This window comes from Talpa occidentalis, unplaced genomic scaffold, assembly GCF_014898055.3.
Source record: "Talpa occidentalis isolate TD23 unplaced genomic scaffold, MPIMG_talOcc4v2.1 talOcc4.3, whole genome shotgun sequence".
In the NCBI taxonomy this organism is placed as follows: domain Eukaryota; kingdom Metazoa; phylum Chordata; class Mammalia; order Eulipotyphla; family Talpidae; genus Talpa; species Talpa occidentalis.
Window position 1 is genome coordinate 114,522,986 of NW_023603184.1, and position 21,507 is coordinate 114,544,492.

General features: G+C 34.7%; 1 protein-coding gene across 6 annotated transcripts in view; it reads left to right on the forward strand.

Annotated features, from left to right (window-relative positions):
* Window positions 1-17,899, forward strand: part of GULP1 (GULP PTB domain containing engulfment adaptor 1) — a 195,969-nt gene extending 178,070 nt beyond the window's left edge. For 5 of the 6 annotated variants that reach the window (XM_054699920.1, XM_054699918.1, XM_054699921.1 and 2 more), the window contains 5 exons: window positions 14-94; window positions 491-583; window positions 6,630-6,768; window positions 9,189-9,283; window positions 15,982-17,899. In XM_054699920.1, the coding sequence (XP_054555895.1) occupies window positions 14-94; window positions 491-583; window positions 6,630-6,768; window positions 9,189-9,283; window positions 15,982-16,053 (480 nt within the window). In that variant the 3' untranslated portion in view covers window positions 16,054-17,899. The remainder of the gene's footprint in view (window positions 1-13; window positions 95-490; window positions 584-6,629; window positions 6,769-9,188; window positions 9,284-15,981) is intronic. The other variant, XM_037523683.2, reaches the window with a different exon arrangement.
* Window positions 17,900-21,507: the final 3,608 nt, after the last annotated feature.

Below are 21,507 nucleotides of genomic sequence, written 5' to 3' on the forward strand. Positions count from 1 at the left end.
GAATTCCCACAAGAACTTAGTGTTCTCATGTGACTTTGCTTCACTTCCTGATGCTTCTCATGGGGATCAGAGCAGCAGAAGCAGCAGATGCTGGGTAAGTGGTTTCCCATGCAGATCAGATTCCTTTGTAATTAAATTACACCCTTTCTCCACTCTTCAAAATCATCATGAGCAAGTTTCACTGTCTTGCGGTTATACTCCAAGATGATGGGTACAGATTGCACAGTGCAACAAGAAAACACATAGATGAGGTATTAGGAGCATGAAATTTGCACACACATTAAAACATTTTAAATTTAATAAAATAGGTCTTTCCAGTGACCTAGAAATCTCCCATAGTTCCCAAGCTTTATCATATAATTTTCTTCCCTGTGTACAGAGTACATTTTTAAATAACATGAAATCCTATCCATGAATGTAGCCAATATAACAACCGATATTTTCCAAGAATAAATCTCTGAAGATTATTCAATAATCATTTGCTTTTTAGATTCAAGACTTAGAAACAGAAAATATGGAACTTAAAAACAAAGTACAAGATTTGGAAAACCAGTTAAAAGTAACTCAAGTATCAACATCTCCTGTGAGTATAAAGAACATGTTTTCCTTCATGGTGACAAAACATTTCTGAATTTTTAGTTCTGAAATATTTCAAATAATACCCTTTGATTAATAATTTAAAACTAACCAGAGTTACAGAGAGACTGTGTGGAAATTCACCCCTTGATTTTTTTTCCACTATGTGGCATATTCCTTCTCCTATTAATTATTATTCACTGAGGTTAGATTCAACGGTTATGCTAATCTACCTTTGGAATTCTGAACTTCATTGTAGATATTGGGCTGTTGACAATACTGAATTTAGTTTCCTATGTTACAAAGCAACATTACAACAACACACAAATACCCAAATGTATTTCAGACACTAAAATGAGTGGTAGTATCTGAAGACAACATTTAGGTATTTATAGGTAAATTACTTACTTTTAGTTTAGCAGACCTCTCCTGTCTAGTCCGCTGCTCCCCTCAGCAGTATATTTCAGTCAATCCACCCGTTCTGCTCCCCACTCTGTCTCTGGTGAATCCTTTCCCCCCACCCCCCCACCGCCGCATCTCTGGCTTACACTAACCCAGTTCTTGCATGCATAAATAAAAATAAGTCTTAAAAAACGGAATACACTAAGATCCATCAACTTTTGAATACAAAACCTTGCGTATTCTCTTTCTTTAAAAACAGAGCTAAGGGCATCATATGGGGACATAGTGGATTTGGGAAGAGCAAAGAGGTTTGAGGTGTTGATAAAACAGCACTCCTCTCTTTTTTTAAGATTTATTTATTTATTTATACAAGAACCAGGGTACAGGTCAGAAGCATGGGAGAATGAGAGAATTCACCAGAGAAAGAGCAAGGAGTAGAACAGGCAGACGGACTGAAGACACAGACTGAAGACACTGATGAGGGGAGCAGCGGGTGAGGCAGGAGAGGTCTGCAGTGCCATGTGGGAATCTCTCTGGCCCACAGGCAATCTCACCGGTGCTGCAGAGGCTGCAGGCAGCTTCACAGCACAGCACTCAACCGCTGCATCACCTGAGCACTCCCCTCGTTTATCTTCTGAAAGTGCTAGGACAACTGCGCAGGTGGTGGATCAGAGTTGGGAGCTATCTATGGGCGTTGGTGTCTCACATGTTTACCAAATCAGCTCTTAGGAATCTTCCATGTTATGGAAAAAGAGAGGGAGTTAGGTAATAAATACATAGGTAGGGAATAACAAATTCTAAAATTCAGGTCTGATCCATATCATAAAATAGAGTAGAAAAGAAGAAAATTGAAGCTTTCTTTTAGAGATAGTAATCAAAAGAAGCTTTTTTTGAGAAGGTAGTATATGAATTGAGACCTGAATGATTAAAAAAAAAAAAAATTAGGCAATACAAAGGGTGGAAAGCAGTGACAAGGCAATTGTGCCTTTAGCATAGTTACCACAAGCCAATTTATCTTAATTTTTTTAAAGATTTATTTATGTATGCATTCAAGAACTGGGGTACAGGCCAGAGGTGCGGGGGGTGAGAACATTCACCAGAGACAGAGCAGGGAACAGAACAGGCCGACTGACTGAAAATCACTGCTGAGGGGAGCAATGGGCAAGACAGGAGAGGTCTGCTGCGCCATGTGGGTTGCTCCCTGGCTGGCCAGGGATTGAACTCATGCTGCAGAGTCTGCAGATTGCTTCACAGTGCTGTGAGGATATGATCACAGCTTGATTCTTGATATATTTTGGAAGAAGAGCTTACAGAATTTACTAATGGATTGATCAAGGGCTGAAGAATGAAAGAGGTGTCAGGCTGGTCCCCTAAGATTTTATCTGAGCATCTTGGTTAAGGTGTCATTTTCTCAAATAGACATGACTAAAGGAAATTGAATGATAAAGAATCAATATTTCACTATTGTTCATATTACTTCTGCCTACTGGACAGCCAATTGGAGATACTTATTAGACAGTTGGACACACAAATCAGGAATTCAAGGATGAAATCTGGGCTCATGATAAAATAATTGCATAAAAAAGGTTTGATCTTTTTTTATCACCATTTGGATTGTTGTTTATTGTTTTAGTTAATACAACCAGTATAAATTTGCCCAATGTAAAGATATGGAGTAACTTCTTTTGCTAAGAAAACCAACTAGAGACTTGTGCTCAGTATTAAAACCAAACAACTTTCCTAACTACAAAAAAAAAGTATACTTTAATATAGATCCCAAACTCTTTTTCACTTAAAGCCAAGTCTTCATATGCATGATGAATGAAGACCATTCTGTTTTTCATTTCTCACATAAATTGACATGCTACTTTTTAACTTGTCCTTAACAAACAGAATGCTTACATGACTCTTTTTAAATGCCACTCAAAGTTTCAATTATGGGTTTCTTTTCTGGCAAACAAAATAGTCTTTGATAGTATCCATATTACATCTTTATCACACTGAAATTGTGGAAATCTTTTTATTGGTTTTAGAAATAGGGTCCTTATTTTATGTAGTCATTTAGATACACCGAGAAATTTCCGTTACTTGACTGTGCTGTTTGCTTTTTACTGTGTTCTAGTGGTTTGGCAATAGATTAGAGGTTGGGTTTTCCACCATTTGGTACTAATTATCTAGGAACAATCTGATTTCCATTTATTACATTCACATGGCAGTCCTGCCTGTATTTATATCAGAAAAAAGGGTTTATTCTGCCCTCCTAGCCTCATGAATGCCTCCAGAAGATTGTTCCTTTATAAGATGTGGGTATAACAAGTTAAATCAAATTGTTCCTCTTGATTCTTGTGTCTGGATGCTTACATTTTACTTTTTTGGCTATAGAACTATTAACCAAATCAAACTGTTGCCAAGAAGTGCATGAATAAAATTGTAGTCTAAGAAATGCTGGACTTTTATTGCTGAGTAAAATAAATGTCTACCTTTCAATTAAACCAAGTGTTACCGGATAAAACCCTTCCTTTAAATAATTAACTGTGTGACCACTGATTAGACTTGATAGGACAATTACAACCTAAAATGTGTATTTCATTGTGAGTAAAAAACCTGCCTGTTTATCTTTCCTAGTGTTTTCCCATCTATTGAAAGGATGGGCAAGAGCAGATTGTGAAAACTCTCAATTACACAACAAACCAAATGTGAATCTTTAAAGGCATAAATTTTATACATGATCATTGATTCAAGAATATTTACTGCCCATGTAAAATGATTACTGATCCACAATTTGATTTTCATAATTATTACTTGCACAAAAGATAATTCTAAAGAAGTGAAGTCTGTCTAAAGGGAAGAAAAATGCATCCCTCTCCAGTTCTAACCACGAGTAACTCCTCAAGTCATTTTCTCTCTCCTTATTTCAGTCTTTCTCTTTGGGATATGTAGATAATCATATCCATTTAACTTACAAGATTTTGGTAAGATCTACAGAGACACTGTTGATCTAGAAATCTGAAAAACTGGGCCTCCCCTAGTGGCGCAGCAGTTGAGCGCTGGGCTGCGAAGCTGCCCGCAGCCTCTGCAGCGCTAGTTCAATCCCCAGCCACCTGCGCGGTTCAATCCCCAGGCCCAGGTGAGGTTCCTTCATGGTGTGCAGACCTCTCCTGCCACGCCCACTGCTCCCCTCAGCAGTGTACTTCGGTCCTTCTGCCTGTTCTGCTCCCCGCTCTGGCTCTGGTGAATTTTCTCACCCACCCCGCGCTTCTGACTGTACCCAGTGCTTGTATAAATAATTAAATAAATATTAAAAAAAAAAAACAAAACAAAACAGGGATCTCCTATTAGATTCCCTAAAAAAAAAAAAAAAGAAATCTGGAAAACTGCATACATGTTTCTAGAAGCTCTAAATTCTAGAAGTTGTTACTATTTAAATATGATGTTGAAAATGTATCATACCAGTGAACTTTAAAAGTTGAATCAGCCTGACAATATAGAAAGATTTGCAAGGACATTTTCCTGTGGAGGAGGGCTTAAAGATATCTCCACCCAGCAGAAATCTTTTATTCAGGGCTTCCTCAGCAGAGATTCAATGCCATGTCTACACTGATACCTCTGACCATTGTCCAGTGCATTTCCTGAGGGGGGAAAAATGGAATATTGATGGAGCTGCACAAAATATCATTTTACAAATAAATTTGCATATGTCCTTTTTTCTTTTTCGTGTGGGTCTTCTAATATATTTCTCTGTCATTCCTATATAGCTATTGCACAAAATGTTTGATCATGAGCTACATACATTTTAGAGATGCTCACTTCTTTCTGGCAGAGTAGGAATAATGCATCTCCTTATCTAAATATTTCTTCTATAACTGTCATTCCTGTCAAAGTGCAGGTTTCCAGACTGTAATGGTTAATAACAGTGGTGGCACTGTTAAGACTACCACCTTCTAAATGTGGCATTCACAAGCATTCAGTGTCACCAGTATCCAAGACCTCATGTGGTTAGCTAAGCAGAAAATACTTTTAATTATCCCACTCATTTAAAAAAAAAAAAAAACAGCAAAAATGTGCCATTTATATAGTAATGAAAAATATCAGGTATATTGTGAATCAGTGTGCTGTGATCTAGGATTTTGTGCACCATTTTTGTTTCCTTTGTTACCTGATACCAGAGAGTTTCAAGTAGAAAATGGGCCTCCCTGGTGGTGGAAGGCATTAGCACAGCGCTGTGAAGAATCCACAGCCTCTGCAGCATGAATTCAATCCCTGGCCAGCCAGGGAGCAACCCATATGGCATAGCAGACTTCTTCTGTCTCGCCTGCTGCTCCCCTCAGCAGTGTATTTCAGTCAGTCTGCCTGTTCTGTTCCCCACTCTGTGTCTGGTGAATCCTCTCACCCCCCCATACCTCTGGCCTGTACCCCAGCCTCTTGTATGCATAAATAAAAGTCTTTAAAAAAAAAAAGGTGGTGAGATATACACATCTACTGAAAGATGAAATATTAGGATAAACACTTTAAAAGGACCCATTAGATATGAGTTGGGAAATTAGATCATAGGTGATATTGATAAAAGTGGTTTCAGTAGAGTTCAGTGTTAAAAAGAACAGCATTTAAATTGATACGAGTGGAGAATAGAGGGAGGTAGAGTTAAGGAAGGACATATAGTACCTCTTTCAAGGAGCTTAGTCTGAAGAGATGTCAAACTAGAGAAGTAAAGAGGGAAAATATGAAGACTTTTTTTGTTTGCTTTTTTTTTTTTTTTTTAACAATAATCAAGACTTGACTTCATCTTTATGTCCTGAGGAAGAGGGGGTGTTTAGGGGAACAATATTCTTCCTGAGTAGGAGGAAAGAGCTCAGGGATAAATCTCCCTTAAAGTTCTTGGATAATATTTGTAGCTGATAAATACTAAACAAATTGTTAAAGAAAGGGAAATGATAGCAGTCTTACTGTGTTAAAAAAATATATTAACAATTATGTTAACTAAATAGCAAATATCTGTCACTGTTTACACACAATAAGCTTTATTATTCTTCATTGACTTCAATATCTATAAACAAATGTATTCTAAGAACTCTAATTTTAATATGAGCCATTCGGAACAATTTCTATCCATGTTCTTAAAAAATGCTATTTTTCGGCCCCCCCCCTTGCCCCCGGTGGCGCAGCGGGTTGAGTGCAGCGCTATGAAGCTGTCTGTCAGCGTATGCAGCCCAGGTTTGATTCCCAGCCAGCCCAGGAGATAACCACATGGAGCAGCGGACCTCTCCTGTCTTGCCCGCTGCTCCCCTCAGCAGTGTATTTCAGTCAGTCTGCCTGTTCTGTTCCCCACTCTGTCTCTGGTGAATCCTCTCACCTCCAGTGCCTCTGGCCTGTATCCCAGCTCTTGTATAAATAAATAAATCTTTAAAAACATTGCTATTTTTCTTTTATAGGTTATGTAAATATATATTTGTTTTCCCAGTATGCATTTGGCATAACTGGTGAAATTTGAAATTGCCAATATTTAACTATCTTTGATCTTCAAAATGGCAAGTTCATTTGATTCAGCTGAATTTGCTATTGTTTATAAGATTACATGTACATGAATACGAGTATTTACCACTTCAATGTGTCCATGTGCACTAACCATCTAATTCATATTATCTTCACTGCAGGCGGGCCATGTGACACCTAAGTCTCCTTCAACTGACATCTTTGATATGATTCCATTTTCTCCAATTTCACACCAGTCTTCAGTACCTACTCGCAATGGCACACAACCACCTCCAGTACCTAGTAGATCGACCGAGATTAGTAAGTATCCTAAAATTAATATTCTTTGCTATATTTGTTTATATTGTACATGTTTAACACTTTATGAGAAATTATGTATCTTAACAAGTACACTAAAAATTTTAATTACTAAACTATTATATTTATGGATGTTTGTCAAATTCAATGTATTCTGCTTTACAACTCAGAATACTTCTAAAAACATCAATAATTGTAACTGGAAACTGTTTTTCCAATAATAATATTTTTTGGTATATGGTGATTTATGTCATAATACACAGCACTTTATATTTTTGTTGTGTTGGTGTTTTATTTTTAATATTCTAATTTAATAATTAAAAAAACTCATGATAATTATTTTGTTAATTTTTGACATGTTCAGTAGAGCTCAGTTTAATTTTTTAGTATATGGATATTCTTAGTTGAAGACATATATCTAAGAATTCCATGATTTGCTTATTAATCTTATGTAAGTGTACTTTGATATCTAAAATGCTACAAATTCATAGCTTTTTTGTTTTGCCTCCTCTATTTCTGATAAGAAGATAGAAGTCTCTTTTTGATCAATTAAAAAGCATCCAATGTATGCCCATTTTCATTTTCTTCACTGTATGTTGATCTGCAGTCTGTCACAGAAATGGAAAGAACAGCTCCCGGTGATCAGACATTATTTCAAAATGAAAACTGAAGGTTACATATTTTGCTTTATTGTATCTTCTCTGGTTCACATTAAAATTTTTCAGTGTAACTCTGAAGCTTACAAACATGTTTAATACTTTAAAATACGAATTTGAAATACTAAATTTCTAATTTAATACTTTATTAAAATTAAAATAGATACTTGAGTTCCTCTAAATATGTTTGTACAATGCTAAATATTTTTAAGGAAATACATTCCATAGTTTGTTTTTGAAGATGTATCCAATATCTTAATATCATAGTAGGGTATTTTTTTTTTTGTCCCAAATCTCTTTTTTTTTTAAAACAGGATTTGCTTTTTTTTTTTTTTAAGATTTATTTATTTATTTTATACAAGAACCAGGTTACAGGCCAGATGTATGGGAGGGTGAGAGGATTCACCAGAGAAAAGCAGGGAACAGAACAGGCAGACTTGATGAAATACACTACTGAGGGGAGCAGCAGGCACAACAGGAGAGGTCTGTTGTGCTTTGTGGGACCCTCGCTGGCCGCCCGGAATCAAACCTGCCCTGCAGAAGCTGGGGCAGCTTCACAGCGCAGTGCCACCAGGGGAGACCCCTACATCTCTTCCTTTACCACTGATTTTTACTTACTTTGAACTTCATTGCTGGTTTACTCATTCATTGACTTAATTTATAGGCATTGTTTAATACATACAAGACTTTGAAGTATAAATTGACAGTATATGCAAAGTGGAGGGTTTTAATCCAAGTCAAAATGTAAACTTGGAAGAGTGAATAGATTCTAAGATATTTAACAGGAATAACCCAGGCTGTTGGCTAGAGTTCAAAATCAATTATGATTCAGGATTTTAGATCAAAAGTTATTAACAGGGAAAATTAAAGGTAGTGAAGGAGTAAATAATGAGTTTCATTTTGGATACTAATGAATTTGAAATACCTTTGGGAAAATCTAGGCAGAGATGCTAGAGATTTTTTAATAAGAAACGGAAGTAACACATTGCTGATTATTTAAATATCTACCTGAATGTCATGTCAATATCCTCTGCATTTTTTAATATCTACTATCCTGAGTACCAAAGTTTAGTAAATATAGGGATATATATATATACATATGTGTGTGTGTATATGTATGTCCATGGATAGATGAATGCATAACATAGATAAATTAGGTAGAAAGCATACTGGTTACCACTGTGCCATATTTATCCACCTCTTTCTTTTTACTATCTATACTAACAATTTAAGGGCAAATTTTTCACTTCAATTTTTACTATAAGATTATCTAACATTTTGACCCACAGTAGTTTTCTTAAAGTGAAACCTGATATGTGTTCATTTATATTTCATATCTACTAAATATGTTCTCCAAAACATATATTTGATCTTTGAACACGTATTTGATTTAAATAATGGACTCAGTCCTACATATCAATAAATATATAAGGAAGTCTCAGTAATATATTAATTTTGGTATATTTAAATTGCTTAAGTAAAATGTAGATATCATATTATCAAATAGTTGGTGATTTTAATATTGTTTTTATTAACAATCACAGACTTTTCTGGATAATAATTTTTGTAACCAGTTTTAATATAAATTGAATCTTTTTTTGTTGGTGCTTAATTACAATAGCTAAGGAAAGTCTAGCATAAACTAAGTCACAGCCATAGGAGCTTATTTGGCTATGTAAGTATTCCTTCATGTAGTCCTGTCTTTGAAATCTCATTCACTCAAATTCCCTTTTTGTCATTTCAAAAAAAATATTTTCTTCCTTTTAGAACGGGACCTGTTTGGAGCAGAACCATTTGACCCATTTAACTGTGGAGCAGGGGATTTCCCTCCAGATATTCAATCAAAATTAGACGAGATGCAGGTGACTATGCTAACAGTCTGACCCATTAATAGTTTATTTCTTTTTAATATGGAACAAAGAGAACACTATATACACAAATTACACTTTCCTTGAAATATTTTTATTATAAATTATAAACTTATTTAAAATTGTTAGTTTAAAACAATAATAGATATTTAGTCTTATATAAATACCCCTATGGAGGCTAAGGAAAGGTTTGGTTTGGTTTTGTTTTTAATGTGCAATTTGCAATAATAAGATTGGGTGTTCTTTTATACAAAATTACATGAATTCTAATGGCTCATTCTTTTGAAATCCCAAATTAAAAGATCATTACATTAGAATTATAAAATTTGATCTCAGCCCTAACAATTATGATTTTTAAATTGTAAATGGGTTGATGAAGACCTTTGTAAGAGTAAAATCAGTCTATTAAAGGAAGCATTGTAGTTGGAGTTCATAACATCTGAGATCTTATTGAAAAAGCAGATACTGAAGTAACAGCTTCTTTAGGAATGTAGTGCAGTGAGGTTTTCATTTCTTTCTCTTCCTTATATTTCTCAATTCTGATTTGTTCTAGAAGTTTGAAGATACTGATTTTAAAAGTTTTATATATGGATTAATAAGTAGTCTTATAAACACTGGAATAGTCTCTTTTTATTTGTCTTTTCCATTTTGGTAAATGCATTATATCCTATTTTTCATCGAAAAGACTAAGCAGATAGAATGCAGGCAGAAACCAATTATATGAAACTGGCAAAAAGACGCAATGAAGAGCAGGTGTTTCTGTTTTTAAGCCTTTGTTATTACATTCACTTTCCTAGAAAAGAGAAAATGAGTGGATTCTGATCTTCTAATACTGGTTTATAAACATTTCTTCCTAGAAAGATGATATGAATACCCTTCTGCTCACTGCAACTATAAAGCAGTCTTATTTTCTAGGGGTTATGTTAATTTCCTTATTGTTCTAGAAATAGTAATGCCTGCACTTAACAGTTGGATTTTTTGTTAATTGGATTTTAATTTATAATGAATGCTAATTCCAGGAGCAATTAAACGAACAAATAAAGGCTATTGTATGGTCATCAGAAATCTGTTAGAAAAAAAAAAGTTGGATTTTTTAACATATGCCTCTGGGTTTTCAAAAAAATTTTAAAACATTTCTCAAGATGTATGATTCATAATTCTTTTCCCATGGACAATGATTTTAAATCCTTGATATAAACTTAAGTTATACCTTTCTTAAATATTTACAAAAAAAGGTATAATCAATTTATCCTTAAATCTCTTATAACTATTAAAATTACTAAAAAATTATAAATAACAAAAGCAAGATTACAAAAAACTAACGGCGGGAAGGGACAGTGCAGGATCTCTATGATTCTATGCAAATGGGGTGAAGGAGAAGTCCTGGAGCCCTCAGTGGCTTTTGCAGGCTTTTATTGGGATTTACCAGGCACACAGGCAGGGGTGCTGGGGTGCTGGGGGGCCGGAAGGCTGGCAGGTCTCCCAGCCCCCAGCAAGTCTTCACTCTTTCTGGGCTCTCCGGCATTCTCTTGCGTTCTCTCTGCTTCTCTCATGGTTCTGCTGTTGTCCCCATGACACCACCCTTATAAGCCCAGTCTCTCAGCCCAGGTGAATCCCATCTACATATGTCCATACCCTACTCCAGGTACCCGCCATCAGGCATGCATTCAGGACCGCAGGGATTCATCATCATCCTAATGGTGGGAGGGCAGAGAAGCCTGATACTTTTTATTTAGCCTACAACAACAAAATTCAATTTAAGAACTTTAATATAACAGGATGGATTGATGTTCATTAGCTAAGACAAAAATCATCAGTATCAGACTTCTGTTGATTTCAGTGTGTTTCCTACTGAAACTACCTCTTTCTGTAGTTTAAATACTACAAAACTTTCACTCAAGTAGTGGATAATTATTCAGTGAAAATACTTCATTTATTTCATATGAAATCAATTCTTTTACTTTTTCACAATTTTTTCCAGCTAGGCATTTAATGCTGGGAACTAATGCTTTCTTAAGCGCAAACACAAACACGGGCACTAATGTGTATTTGTTCTCAAACATTATGCAAACCATAAAGACTATTTTCATACTAATATCTTTAGATGGTCACAAAAATGAAAAATATTCTATATGTTGAAAATAATCCTACATCTCTAGATTTTTATAACAACCTAGTTTGACAAACACTATATTGGAATGATTTAGTGATATATTAGTCAAATAATGTTAATCTATGGTATTTTTGCATTTATGTTTTGTCATTTCCAATATATTCTTAATGTCTTTCTTATTCTTTTCTGCTTACATGATGGGTAGCGCCAGAGATGGTTGGTATATTATTTTCATAATAATTTTAAAGAATTTACAAATTCTTAACGATAAAACTTTAATATTTGCATGTTTTAGTTAATAAATTTTCAAGTTTCATATGTATATCTATATCTCTAAATAGCAGTTGTATTTAAAGAGGTTTTATAACCCATATTTTAAAGTTATTGTTTCAATGTCTTAGTCACTATTGTATTGTCTACCAAATTGCTTGTCTGTTTCTCTTAGTGCAAGATTTACTTGCAAGATTACATTAAATGAAGTGAAATATTTTCTTCAACTAAAGTCTAGGACAACTAACCTAATGCACATTCTTAAATACTATTTTTACCTACATATAATGTGAAAACTTACTGCGCTTAGTAGGTTGTATAAGACATTGAATTAACATACCTAGTGAAATATTTGGTTTTTCTCTTTTGCTTACAGATAAAATCAAATATCTCATTAATAAGACCTTAAGCATAAATATTAAACCATGTTTCAATATAAATAGTTAAAAAATAAGATATTTACTTGAAATCAATAATTTAGTTATTTCATAATTGGCAGCACCAAAACTTTCTGGTATATGTCACCAACAGACAAACCAGTATAAATGTAGTGACAGTCCAGAAGTGTGCCTTGTAACTTACAACAATTTAATACACTAAAAAAGAAGCATGGGAAGTCAATAAATATGAAAGAATTGTGCTTTAAGTGATGTTGAAACTGGCTAATAATTTGGAAGAATCTTTGCAACAATGTCCAAATAAGTTTCAGAAGCATTAGGCAGTTTAAAATGTTTGAAATACAATTGAATATATATCAGACTTTTGAATTACAGAGTTTATAAGGGAAAGAAAAATATGCAACAGTTGTTTTTTCCTACTGAGGTGATGTTGATTTACAATATAGTATATGATTTCAAGATATAGGATCACACCCTTCACGTGTGTGTATGTTACCACACCATACCCCCCACCACCACCGAGGCACTGAAAGTCCTCCACCATAGTCCACTGTGTCCCCTCTATACCTTCCTCTCACCCTCTTCCTTCTCTGCACCTTCAATTCTACTGTCAGATTTCTAGGGTTTGTTACTGGTTTGGTTTCATCTGACCCTTTGTTTTGTTTCTCTATATTCCACATAAATGTCTTTTATATTCTGACTTGCTTTGCTTAGCATAATCCCCTCCAGATCTATCCATGTTGTAATAAAAGTGAAAAGTTTATCTTTTATTATAACTGAGGAGTATTCCATTGTGCATATAACCACACCTTCCCAATCCACTCATCTATCTTTGGACACTTAGGTTATTGCCATAGATTGACTTTTGTAAATAATGCTGCAAATAAATATAGAAGAATTTCTATATTTAAAATTTTTTTTAAATTTACTCTTAAAGTATATAAATATTTATATTAAAATAAATAATTAGGAAACTAAACAACAAGATAAATAAAAAGGCTAGGCTCAGTTTATAACATCCTTTTGGGAGTAACTTATTATTAATACTTATATTCCTATTTAATATCAAAAACTTCAATATACTCTGTTTTAAGGAGAAAATAACTGTAAATGTGGAAAATCTCTATGCATAAAAATATCCATAATAAAACCTCACTAACTATAAATGTTGGAAGAATTAAATTATACTATAAATTAATAATTATAAAGTCATCATATTAGTTTTACAGGAAATCAAGATAATATAGGACATTTGCTCTGCTAAAATTAAGAATATAGAAAATTGTATCTAATATATATTAAAGATATGAGTTACAGGTAATATCAATATATTATTATCAAAGCTGATATAAAAATCTTTAGATAGCAAGAGACTAAAAGACAATCTTCAACTTGTTGACAATTGTTAACATGAGTGGGTTTTCCTTCCATCATATGCTTTTCTCCCTATTTCAGAAAAGAAGTACAACTGAACAAAATATCTCATACAAAGACATTGTTAATAGAATAAAATTATTCCTTCATATGATTTTAGTTTTTGATAATGTCTATTACTACATAAAAAATTCTGATCTTACTCAGAGATTTCTAATTCAGAGGCTTGTGCAAGCCTCAGAATGATTCAGTGTCTATTAAATCATTATTTACAAAATGAGACTGATGGGGAAGGTTAGAAAATGTGTGGTAAACTTTATCTTAGGAAGAAAGAAAAAGAAAACCAAGGAGCCATATAATAATGTGTCTGTTAATTGACATGATTACATAAAGCTAAATGGACTCTAAAATAATCCTAATAAAATCACAATGAAGTCTTTCTTGTGATACAAAAACTTTTTTACTATTAAAATTGTGGTTCATCCTTATTTTACTTTGATTGCTATTCTGAGTTTCAAATATTGATAACACATCAATAAGTATTATTTTAAGGGTAACTGAAGTGATAGTGGTTTAATTTCAGGATGAATTGATAAAATTTTGAACATACTTTGGTATTAAACCGTTCCAAAGTTAATAAAACCATATTCTCGCCCTCTCACTCACACTCTCCCTCTTTGACTCTTCTATGCCAGAAGATGATAGAATACAGTTCCTCATATACCCAAATAATGAATTTTTAAAAACTGTTCATCTGCAATATTTTCAGTTTAAGGTATTGACTTTTCTAAGTATTTGACAGCTCTTTAAAAATATACACATGGAAAAATATTTCTTTTGTGATAAGAACAGTCTTTTTAAAAGTAATGGTAAGTATTCTTTCACTTAGCTAATATAACTTGTACTCCAAGTACCAAGAAAAATGTCTTGGAAAATGTCTATAAGGATGGGATTGCTATGTGGTCTTTGTGTTGTAGACATAATGAAAAGTATTCTCTGAACATTGTGAGGAAAGTGGTGACTTAAAGTTTTGTAAGGATTTTTTTCCCTCTCTATAATAATGTTTACATTGGACTTGTAATATGATAAGCATCTTAGATAGCTGTTTAATGTGAAGGTAATTTTGTGAACTCCAGACAAATACACAAATGGTTAACACACAAGTAGATACATTCTAATTAAATAAAACATACACTGCGAACATAAAACAAAAGCTTTCTCTTTGACAGTCATGTTCTTTTTATTTAAACTTTTTTAAAAAAATTTTGATTTAATTGATTGATTTCAGCTCTATATAATATTAGGAGTATAGCTTCACCTCAGTCTTTGGAGACTTGCTATTTTTAGACTGATACCTATATTTCATTTTCCAAAAATGTGTCATGTGGTCAGCCTAAACTGCAGATAACCTCCCTGAACAAAATTTTAGTTCTGTTAGTAATAAAGAAAGAGAGGGAGGGGGGAGATAAAGGGGGGAGGGAGAAAGAGAGAGTGTGAGTGTGTGTGTGTGTATGTGTAAATACTGCCACATTGCTTCTAGAAGGAAACTTAAAATGTGGCCTTCATAACCACTGATGAATGTGAGTCTGCTTTCCTTCTTTGCAGGCCGTTGTGCAAAGATGTCCTGGGTGATATTGGAGAGGAAGGATAAGCGGTAGTGAAACCAGAAGTATCCTCTGGTTTGATTATCTCATGCAAAAAGGAAGAGACCTCAGAGTAGAGAAGAACAGATTTCTTTGTCGCTAATTCTTGTTTTTTTAAAGATTTATTTATTTATTTATTTGTTTGTTTGTTTGTTTATACAAGAACCAGGGTACAGGCCAGATGCGCGGGAGGGTGAGAGGATTCACCTGTCACTAATTCTTAACTCAAAAATCTTAGAAAAAGAAACCTCTCAAGGCAATTGAATACTTGCAAGAGTTAAATCAAGGGCAACTTAACTTCTCAAAATATCTAAAACACGCTATGGGGAGTGGGATTCAAAGCAACTCTTCAGCTCCAAGCAGTAGCAGGACTAGTAGAGGAAGCTTTCTCCCTGACAAAGTAGTCTGCTGTCCTGCATTCCACAGGTTATGGCTTTGCATTACTAAAAGAATTTTACCCAGGCTCTGGATGGTGGTTACCAAAAGAAAAGATGAATTCTTTCAGGCTCCCCTGAACCTGTTGTTATCAATTTGAGGTCTAGCTGTCATACAGATTAATATGCCAATAGAGAATTTAAACTGCAGTACAATAACCTAAAAAGGAAAAGAACATTTAAGACTGGAAACAACTTAATTTCATGTTTCTTTCTTCATTTTCCCATAAATGCTAACCTCACATATATTTAAAGGACTTAAAACACTAAAGGCAGTAAAAGAACTGCCGGGGAGTATACCCCTATATAAAAATTTGACAAGCCAACATTTGACAAGTAATTATTTCTTAGTTGACCAAGGCATGAAGAGTTCAACTTCTATCCAGTCTCATTTATTTATTGATAAATATTTTTTGGCCATGAGGATTTTCCATTATAATGTTTTTCTTCTGTTTTGTAGGAGGGGTTCAAAATGGGACTAACTCTTGAAGGCACGGTATTTTGTCTCGATCCATTAGACAGCAGGTGCTGATATCAAGAACAAGAGATCCTGATTTATGTTAAATTTGTTTTGTATACATATATATCATTCATTATTACTGTATGACAGGTATTGTACATGTGCCAATATATTTTTGAAATCTAACTTTTTGAAGATTATTTTACTAAAATTTCCACATATATTCACTGTAACATTTTATTTTAAAGGCAACCCACTGTAAAGTTAGTCTTGCTTTTATGTTCCTTTCTATTTCTATCGTAGGTAGATTTGTAAATGAAAGACAAATTATCCAAACTCCTTCCTTGTGTCTGAGTTCCAAATAATAAGCATCTTGAAATTTGTGCCCATTTTCCAGGCTGCTAGTTTATTCTTGATTTCCCAAAAAGCCATACCTGAATCCTTTTAAAGTCCTGATGAAATATATCAATGCCAAACTAAATGTTCTATATTCAATCCATTAAATATGTCACCATTCATTAGATAGATATCATTTTATGTATTAAATTTGTTTATATCACTGGGAAGATATAAGCTTTGAATAAGATGTCACCAGGTCACTTTTAGCAGGCAAATAACAAAAATATAAATTCCAATAATAATTAAACCAAATGTATTTAGAGTATTTATTATAACCACAAGGTAATAATGTTAGTTATTACTACTAGTTATACTCTAAATATTTATTTATAATTAGTGTGAAGAAAAACTATGCTCTTAACAAAACACTTAACATTCAATTTTTGATAACAGTTATATTACTATCTAAACATCTGATTTGGTGTTTCTTAAAAAATTGGAATATATGCTGTGTATAGTTGCAATGTCTATTACTCATATTTACTTTGCCTAATATATATGTATATATATATTTTCTCACTGAATTAGAACTGTCCTTTCATATATTCTCCTTTGATAAACATCTTTTCTCACCAAAGATTGTTTTATGATACCCCATTAGTTTTAATATTTTAAAACATATGGCAATTTTTTCTTTATAAATCATTGATGTTATTTAGTGAATTTAATTTGTACTTGGTTTGCTGAAGCTAGATTCTCATTTTCACACATCAAGTTTTTGTTCAGTTTAGTCTTTAACATGAATAATAAAATGTTTTGCACTTCATTCTCAACTTGCTGAACTCTGAACTTTACATGTTTTTTTCCTATACTTTTGCCCCTTGTGTAACAGACTCTAATATGTACTTGGTGCAATAATAATTCATGTTCAAAATTTATAATTTGGTTTATCACCTTATATAAAAATAAATTAATGAAAACTTGAGCTTAGATTGAAGGTAGATTTCAAAAATAAAGTTTTCTTTTACTCATGGGAATTTTCTTCATATGCTAAAGGTACATTTTCACTAGGAAAAGAAATCAAATATGCTTATGCAATATTATATTTGTATGTATCTCCATAATGTTCTAGGATATGTAAGCCTTCTTGTTTATTATCCGTTTTCTGCTATTTAACTTAGAGAATAGAGTATGTTTCATAAAGAGTCTTTATAACTTTATTTGGCATATAGTATTTTGGAATTTGTATAATGAGGATGTTTAGAAGCCTTATCAATGGCTTTTTTAACAGATAGAATTTGTATTTTTATTGTACTTTAAAAAGCTTTATGTAATAGGTATATATTTAGTGGCATTTACTACCAATGGTAATGCAATAGAGTACTAAGATGGTATTTGGAACATTAAAGATAAGTTACTCTACCAATTTTTAATGGTGAGCAATTCTGCTACTGGCATGATTAAATAGTACATAATTCATTATTAATTATGAACATTTATTTCACCAGTGCATTTTTATGAAGATCCAGTTGAAAATTGTATTTCTATGTAAGCTCAATGATGTCTGATTTTGCTGATAATAAATGTTTTTAAATAAATTAAATTGTATAATTTACTCATTAAATAATTATTAGGGACATCCTGAAATTAATTATGGAAAATTATCCTGATCATAAATTGGAGCCTAAAGAAAGAGAAAGGTATGGGGGTGAGGGGGTGGGGAAAGGGAGGGAGGGATTAAGGGAGGAAGAATCAAAAATAAAACAACCAGTTCCAATGGGGGAAATAAGGGCTTTACCTTTAAATTTATTCCTTATAGCCCATATACAGCTATAAGAGCAAATTTCATTAAGTATTGAAAAGAGTGAACTTGATATTTAGAGAGGTCATAATTTCTTTCCTTTCACAAAAGCATCTAGTGCTATAACTGTACTATGTAGGTCCATTTAGCCTAGTAATAATTAGTAAAACGTTATATTGGCTGATAGTATTAAAAAAGATAGACAGTTTATAGGTGAATAATAGGATTTGAGTTGTGGCTAATTGAGCAATCATGAACAAGTTTTTCACTTATTCAGATTGAAATATTAACTAAGTATTAACCTTTTTTGTCGAGGCAACATTGATTTACACTACATGATTTAGAGAGGTAAGATCACACACTCCAGGTGTATGTTACCATGCACCCGAAACCCCACCACATGTACTTGCAAAGAATGCTTTTTTGGGGGGGTGCAGTGACTTATAAATGTCTATTAAGCCCATGTAGTCTAATTCTTTATTTATTGATTTTCTGTCCAGTTGATCTATTCACTGGTGAAAGTGATATGTGGATGTCGCCTACAACTATTTTGTAGCTACCAATGTTTGTTTTTAAATTTGATAATAATTGCCTCATGTATTTTGACACTACTTCATTTGATCAATATATATTGATAATGTCATGTCTTCCTGACTTATTCTGTGTAGTCCTCTGCAAGGTGTCCACGCTCGTCTCTAGGCCCTGCCATGGAAGGAAGACTGTACGGCCCTTCCTGGCTATACTACTCGAGTCGGCACCCCCAGCCGGAGCTGCAGTGCATATTAGCACCTGCTGGCAGCGGTGACGGGCCACACTGACTGTAAACTTGAGGCCTACTTGAGTGCAGGCTCCCAATGAGCAGCTACCAGACCGCGTTGTTTACCCCTCACTGCCCTCTCAGCACATGGGCTACACCTGTAGATGCCAAGTTTATGAGGCGTTTCCATCACCGCACCATTGCCAAAGCAGACACGCTCCCTCCAAGAGAAGTACTAGTAGCCTTAAAGCCAGGTAGTGAGAAGGGCCTCCCCAGTGGCCTAGCGGGTTAAGGCTCAGTGCTACCGTTGTTGCAACTATCTGAGTTCGATACCCGGCCCAGGGAGCCAACCCACGTAAGGTGCAGTGGGCCTCTCCTCTTGCCTACTGCTCCCCCTAGTGGTGCAATTCAGTAATGTTCACCCTTCCTGTAGTGTGTCTTCCCCTCACCTGTGTGTGTCCTCCTCCCCTCCCTGTGTGTGTCGTCCTCCTCCCTCGCCTGTCTCCCGCCCCCTCTCCCACCCCCGATATGAGACCAGGTCTATAACCTGCTGTGAAACATCCAGTTGAAAGAAAACAAGGGGAGCTCATCATGAGCCCGTCAACGTGGAAGCAAGAACTCACCCCTAACAGGGTGATAGAGTGGTGTTACATTAAGCCAATGTTTTAAGCTGATTAAAAATACACAAAAAAATGTTCATCCCATATCTTGTTAGCTTTTACTAGCTAAGTGGGGCTGTCCCTGCCTTCCTTTGGTTCCCATTTGTTTGTAGGATTGTTTTCCATTCCTTTACTCTGAGCCTCAAGTACATTTCCTGGAGTCAGCAGAAAGTTGGGTGTTGTTTTCTTAACCCAACTCTTTACCTTTTGATTGGTGAGTTTATTAGTTCATTTACATTTAGTGTGATTACTGATACTGAGAGTCTGCGATTGCCATTTTGTCTGTATTTTTGTTTCCTTTTTTTTTTCCCTGGAAGTTCTATTCTTTGACATAGATATGAGAACTCCTTTCAACATTTCCTGTAAGGGAGGTCTTAGGAAATGACTTCAGCATCTGTTTGCCTGAAAGACCTTTCTCCCTCATATCTGACAGAGAATCTTGCAGGATATAATATTCTTGACTGGTATTTCTTAAGTTTCGTGAATACACCATTCTGTTTCTCCTTACCTGTGTGTTTCCTCAGAGAATTCTGACATAAGCCTGATGAGAGTACCTTTATAGGTTACCTGTTTCTTCCCCTAGTCATCTTCAATATTCACTCTTTGTGTTGAACTCTTGGAATTTTCAAAACTTTGTCTTGGTGCAGGCAGGGCTCATTACATTTAGGTGATAAAGTGTAGTTCCATTGACATGTATTTTTAATTCCTTTTCCATATGAGACATTTTCTTCTATTAATTCTTTGATAAGTTTATTATCTTTTTTTTTACACTCTGTAACACTAATTATTCTTATATTGCATGGAGTTGGATTATTCTTGAAGTGTTTCTCCCCCCAGCCCCCCCCCACCCCGTGTACTAATGTTTCCACCTGGATTCTATGTGTGTTGCCTTTTTGTTGTCACTGATTCAATCTTCCATTTGGTCTGTTCTGCATCTATAGAATTCTAACTATTCTATTGATCTTTTTTACATTCTGTAGCCCCATTATATAAAACTTAACTTTCTATCTTTTTATTAAGTTTATTTCTAGGACCATTTTTTTTTCCTGAGTTTTCTTGCATACCTTTGATCAACTTTTCTGTGTTTTCTCCCACTTATTTGAATGTCTTGATCATGACAAGTTTGATATCCATCTGATAGGAACAGATTTTCCATGTTTTTGTGGTTCTGGAGATTTGGTTCTCTGTGCGTGCTAAAATATCTCTTGAGCATTCAAGTTACCATTTCCCAATTTGTAGCTTTCTAGGTTGCTTTTTCAAGTGTTCTAAGGATGAAGAACTTCCATTTCTCCAGCAGATGGCACTGTATGTCAGAGAGAACAATTTGCAGCTGCTGAGTCAGTAGGTGGGGGAGGGGCCAAGAGTAATTCACTCACTTGTGAGTGGCTTGTGTTAGTGGTACTGCTAAAAGCCCTCCTCTTTGGGTTCTAGACTTATTTCTTCAGGGTCACTGTACAGTCTCTCTGTCACAGTTCACAAGTCCCAGAGTGTCAGGGCAAGACAGCCCTATTCTAAGCCCTTTCCTCTTCACTGGGACTCTACCTGGGACAGCATGGCTCCTCTGCCTGTATATACCCTTAGCTAAGGGTATACCTCTACACTAATCAATGCCTCCCTCTACAGGGGCACCAGACAAACTTGGGAGCACATCTCTGAGATTTTCTCCCACTGCGGACTTACATACTGGTCAAAGTCTCCAGGTGCATTTTTCCAACCACCTTTTGTTGTATGGGGTTGAATTTCTTCAGTGTCCCTTCTGGCATGGTCAGTGTTGGTCTCCAATGTTCAAGTGGTGCTCCAGTTTTATCCCAAGTTGGGATACTCTGGGTCTAGTGCCCCTCTGGACCATTATAAGATTGTACTCCTGGCAGCAAAGCAGGGAAACTCCTAGGAGGATATCTCAATGTTAAGGATATGCAAGACTCAGGACTCCTATGCACAGCCTTTGCACAAGAATGAACATTCACCAA